The sequence below is a fragment of the Neophocaena asiaeorientalis genome, unplaced genomic scaffold (genome assembly GCF_003031525.2).
Source record: "Neophocaena asiaeorientalis asiaeorientalis breed wild unplaced genomic scaffold, Neophocaena_asiaeorientalis_V1.1 scaffold86, whole genome shotgun sequence".
Lineage (NCBI taxonomy): Eukaryota > Metazoa > Chordata > Mammalia > Artiodactyla > Phocoenidae > Neophocaena > Neophocaena asiaeorientalis.
Genome location: NW_020175039.1, coordinates 8,864,017 through 8,870,016, shown reverse-complemented (window position 1 = coordinate 8,870,016; position 6,000 = coordinate 8,864,017). Strand labels below are relative to the sequence as shown.

Genomic DNA, 6,000 nt, shown 5'->3' with positions numbered 1-6,000 from the left:
TATATATATCTATATATATATAATGGAATATTAGTCATAAAAAAGAATGAAATTTTGCCATTTGCAACAACGTGGATGGACTTGGAGGGCACTGATGCTAAGTGAAATAAGTCAGACAAAGACAAATACTGTATATTACTTTTATGTGGAATCTAAAAAATACAACAAACTAGGGAGTATAACAAAAAAGAAACAGACTCACAGAACAAACTAGTGGTTACCAGTGGGGAAAGGGAAGGAGGGAGGGGCAAGATGGGATAGGGGACTAAGAGGCACAAACTATTATGTATAAAAGAAGCTATAAGGATATATTGTACAATACAGGGAATACAGCCAATTTTAAAAAAAAAGGCCAAGATTTAGCAGACCATGTTGTTAGGAGGTGACATTCCCACACTGATTTTGAAGTATACTCACTGGCATGTAAGGGAATTCCATATTTTGCAGCAATTTGCTCTTTACTTAATTTATAAGTCAAAAAATCCTTGGTGTGGTTGCCTCTCTGCCTCTGAGAAGAGGGCAGCATGGCAATTAAATATTCAGTGGTAATTCCTTGGGAGCACAGTGCTTGGGAAATGGTACTAAATGATCCTTGTGGAGTGTTTAGCCGGTTGTTTCTGTACATTGCCTGTGAGATAAAAATACATGATTTATTAACATTATATGAGCTATAAATGCTACTGAAAACAATATAGAAGAAAACCTGATAATGCTTAGACGATCCTTATAATTCCACAATTCCTTTAAAACATGTATCCCAAATGTAAATGTACGACGCTAAACTTCTCCAATTTAAGTGGCAAAAACTTCTGCCAGAGTAGAAGAGTTTTTCTGTAAGTGATTTTTTTTTTTTTTTTCTGTAAGTGATTTTTGTCAATGTACTATATTTGTAGCTGAATGTATTATAACTAATCTCAAATAAAAGTTAAGATGACAAAAGGAATTTTCCAGCAAGAATATTACTGGGTGACTTTTCTACCTGTGTTAATGGAAAACTTCCGGACAGGTGCATTTGTTTCAGGGATCTCATTTTGTCTAGCAGCGGTCGTGTGACAGAAGCCATCTGATTGAGAATCTCCTTTAGCCTTATGAAGAGTTCTATCATCTTTTCTACTGGCTTTTGATTTTCCCTAGGGAAAAACACCTGACAGGAACAGCAACAACAAAAAAAGAAATTATTTTTGTGGAGAAACTGGAACCCTCACACACTGTTGGTGAAAATATTAAAAGGTACAGTCACTTTGGAAAACATTTTGGAAGTATATTAAATAGTCAAACATAAATTTACCATACAAACAGAAATTGGATTCCTAGGCATTTACCCAAGAGAAATGAAAAAACATGTCTACACAAAGATTTGTATGGGAACGTCTATAGCAGCATTACTCACAATAGCCAACAAGTGGAAACAATCCAAATGAATGGATAAACAAAATTTATATCCTTAAACTGGAATACTATTTGGTAAAAGAAAGAAATTACTTACTGACACATTACAACATGTATGAAACTCAAAACATTATACTAAGTGAAAAAAGCTACACACGAAGACCACATATTGTACGATTCAATTTAAATAAAATGTCTAAAAAGGCAAATCCATAGAGACAGAAAATAGATTAGAGGGTGCCTGTGCTAGAGGTCAGAATGAGAATTGACTGTAAATGGACACAAGGTTTCTTTTTGGGTTGATAGAAATGTTATAAAATCAGATTGTGGTAACGGTTGCACAGTTCTATAACTTACTAAAAAACCCATTAAATTGTACACTTAAAATGAGTGAATTTTATAACATAAAAATAATACCTCAATAACTTTGCCAAAAATAAATGATTTTAAAAGTCAGAAAGGCAAATGTCAATTACATAATTCTTCATGTACGCCATTATTCAAAAATCATATAATGTGCTCCTTAAAATCAGAAAAGCTCTGTCAAAAAGCTCATGTGGTCTATCAGGTTTAATCATAATCCCCTAATGTATTTCTGTTGCAGGAAGAAACACTGAAAATATTTTTTAAATTAAAATTTTAATTTTATTCTCTCATTCACTCAATTATTCAACAAACGTTAACTGAGTGCCTGTTATGTTCCCAGCACTGGGTGAGGTGATGGGTACGAGGTGATGGGTACAGTGGTACACAAACTGGCATCATCCTTCCACTCAGGGAGTTTTGTAATAATAGGAGAAACAGATATGAAACAAATCAATGAACAAAAAGCTGGGGAATATGAGGAGGTAGGGAGTTTAGCTAAGAAATCAAAAGAAGTCTTTCCAAGATGACACCCCAAAGGGGAGAAAGAACAAACCATAGGAGGAATAGGGAGAGGAAGGTAATAGACAGAGGGGGAAAGATTTGTGAGGTTCATGAAGAGGGAAAGCTCTTGGTGTGTCCAAGGGGGTCAAAGACCACTATATGAGGACAAGATTCATTTGGAGAAATATCACAAAGACAGAGCTGTCTCAATAACACAGCTATTAATTGCAATCAGATTTTTCTAAACCAGATTCAACATTTTAATTTTTCTTCCAGTTCTGCCAAAATTCTAGGAATTCCGACACTGATTTGAAATAAACTGACTAATGATGAGAAATTTTTATTATTTTTACTTGCAATACCTGAAAGAATTAGGAATGGTCTTCTGCTTGTAAAATGCACATATTTATTTACTATACTCAACAAGAAATAGTTGGTTTGATATATGCTCTGCAGAGACATTGTAAGATAAGGATTAAAATTTTAGATAAAAAAATTAATAATATCAATTTATATGCATTTTAAGTTATGTAAAATAAATATTCATTTAGTTAATGGTTATTTGCTAAGTTCTTCTATGGGCCAGGCACTGTTCTTGGCATTTGAAATGATTCAGTGAACAAAAAGGCCCTTGTGGAGCTTACACCAAACAGAGGTAGACAGAAAAGAAACAACAAAAGTGAATAGTAAATAAAATACATAGTATGCTGGAAGTGTAACAGAAAACAGAGCATTGAAAGGAGGCTTGAGAGGGCTACAGATGAAAGTTGGTTGCATTTTAAATAGGATTGTCAGGTTATCTTATTAAGAAGGTCAATACTGAGTAAAGACACATAGTGCAGCGAATTAGATGAAGGGCATGGCCTGGAGTGGTCCCATGCAGCAGCCCTGGGCCCGAGGAGTAGCCACGTAGGAAATGGGATTTTAGAAATAAGGAGAGGTTGTGCAGGCCCTGGGGCCCCGGCAGGATTTGAGGGTTTGCTGGAATAAAATGAGGAGCCACTGGGGAAGGTGCTGAGCAGAGGAATGACATAATACAATTTAAGTTTTAAAGGGATCACTCTTGCTGCTCAGGGAGTGGTGGGGACAAGTGTGGAGGCAAGGGAGGCCAGTTAGGGGGCCACTGCAGAACATAGGGGTCGGATAATGATGACTTTGAACAGGATTATTTGTAACTAGTCCTAAAATGCCTTCATCCCCTTTGCTGCAATGCATCAACAACATAAGTCAGCCGTGTTGCTTCTGGTTTTTCTTACTTTAAAGAGAAAAACACTTTTTTTTCAGTGTTTTCAATAACATGTAAATAATTTTGACCTAGTAGAGATCTGGGTGGATACAGGTGTTTAATTTTCCTATGTTTATATTTTTGTTTCAGTTTTTTATTCACTAAGTACTTATAAAGCATCTAGTTATTGCAAGATGGAGTTACTGCTGACTTTACAGCTCTAATAATGACCACTGTTTTGTTGTACTGGATAAATACTGGTAGCCTCTATCAAAACTTGATGAAGGAAACACAAAAAGTACTTTTTTAAATACCAAAAAAAACCTTGATTCTTTTACTTGAAAATGAAAAACTTTGTTCTAATCTTTATTTTTATCCCACAAAATTAATGTGCATTCACTTTTTAAAAAAGTTATTATAACATTTGTATTTTATACTCTAGTATAGTGTATATTAAATTTAATTCCTGGTCTTGGATATACAAATTGAGAGTTAATAAGGCCATAATATTAATTTCCTCATCTATTAAATATGCAAATTTACAATATATGATCGCTAAGGTCCCGCTTAGCTCTAAAATAAAGCTATAATTCCAAAAGCTCTATAAATGGATCACATTCCTTATAGTATCAGGGAGCATACAGGTATAATCAATTTTTTATATTATACTATAAATATTAAAATATTTCATCAATAGCAACTTGCCTTGTATGTGAAGTTGTAAATGTCTAAGTAGTGCAGAAGAGTGAGTCCAATGAGGTAAGACAGACGGGATCTCTCTGGAAGAGGTATGCTGCAGAATTCCTTCATTGCATCTTCCAATTTGGGACTGGTCACATTAGCGTCACAGGAATGCCACCAGAACACACTAGAAATAATCTACAAGTTGGAGGAAGAAAAATATTTTAGCTGTGAATCCTCTGAATCCACCTGTCCATTTTGAGAGGTTTTCTTATACTTTTAGACTTCATTTAAAAATAAGACAAATTATACTCAAAATCATATAATTATTTTGTTTAAAGCACTAATTACTATCAATAAACCTAGAAAAAGTCCACAGTTCACTGGAAAGCTTAAGAAGTAAGATGGGAAAATAATGATTCCCATATTTCTTGCTTGAACGACTGGGTGAATGATGACACCAAGAAAGAAAATTGGTTTGGATTGTTTAGGAAAATTACTAGTTTAAGACTTTTGCTCTCTCGGGAATTCCCTGGTGGCGCAGTGGTTAAGAATCCGCCTGTCAATGCAGGGGACACAGGTTTGAGCCCTGGTCTGGGAAAGATCCCACATGCCACGGAACAATGAAACCCATGCGCCACAACTACTGAGCCTGTGGTCTAGAGCCTGTGAGCCACAACTACTGAAGCCCACGCACCTAGAACCCGTGCTTTGCAACAAGAGAAGCCACCACAATGAGAAGCCCACGCACTGCAACGAAGAGTAGCCCACGCTCACCACAGTGAGAGAAAGCCCGTGTGCAGCAACAAAGACCCAACACGGCCAAAAATAAATAAATAAAATAAATAATTTTTTTAAAAAATTGATAAACTTTAAAAGAAAAGACTTTTCCTCTCTTTAAAATTTTACTCTTACTTTATTTAAATTGTATTTCATTTATATAATCATTTGAAGTTATAATCTTGTACAATAAACTCTGGGGTCCAGAGATGAAAGGTGAAGACAAAAAGCCCAGAATCACACAATAATATGAATCAACCATCCTGGAGAGTAATGCTTGTGTGAAAAGTGATGTGTGACTATGGGAAGTAAGATGGCAACTCTATTGCCACTGAGTTGAAATAAAGAAAAAGTTTATGAAATTCAAGATTATAGAAACTTTTCTCTCTTTTCTTTTTAAAGTAATAAGAATGTATGCTCTCTATTTACCTGCTTTTACTTACTAAAATGAACCTGCTCTTCAGAGGCCAAAAATGTGATAGCTGATCTTAGGATCATATAAGTGAAAGGTGAAACCAAAGGGGAAAGAATTAATAAAGAAATATTAATTGCTGGGCTTCTCTTGTGGCACAGTTAAGAACTGCGCCTGCCAATGCAGGGGACAAGGGTTTGAGCCCTGGTCCGGGAAGATCCCACATGCCATGGAGCAACTAAGCCCGTGTGCCACAACTACTGAGCCTGAGCACCAGAGCCCATGAGCCACAACTACTGAGCCCACGTGCTACAACTACTGAGCCCCGCACACCTAGAGCCCGTGCTCCACAACAAGAGAAGCCACCGCAAAGAGAAGCCCGTGCACCAGGCAACGAAGAGTAGCCCCCGCTCTCCACAACTACAGAAAGCCCGTGAGCAGCAACGAAGACCCAACGCAGCCAAAAATAAATTAAAAAAAAAAAGAAAAAGAAAGAAATATTAATTGCTATAACAAGAGGAAGAAATGTGAAGGTAAAGCAGTTTTAATTTTTGTTTGGGAGAACCAATTAAAATGACACAAACATAAATATTCCAAAGTCAGCCTTAAGGGCTTTTAAAAAACTTTATCCCATATTGGAGAATAA

The 6,000-nt window shown here is 36.0% G+C and overlaps 1 protein-coding gene across 1 annotated transcript in view; it reads right to left on the bottom strand.

Annotated features, from left to right (window-relative positions):
- ABCA12 (ATP binding cassette subfamily A member 12) overlaps nt 1-6,000 on the bottom strand; it is a 180,496-nt gene that overhangs the window by 74,014 nt on the left and 100,482 nt on the right. Inside the window, exons 16-18 of the mRNA XM_024763225.1 lie at nt 4,187-4,360; nt 980-1,144; nt 418-628 (exon numbers count right to left, since the gene is read on the bottom strand). Coding sequence (XP_024618993.1) covers nt 418-628; nt 980-1,144; nt 4,187-4,360 — 550 coding nt within the window. The remainder of the gene's footprint in view (nt 1-417; nt 629-979; nt 1,145-4,186; nt 4,361-6,000) is intronic.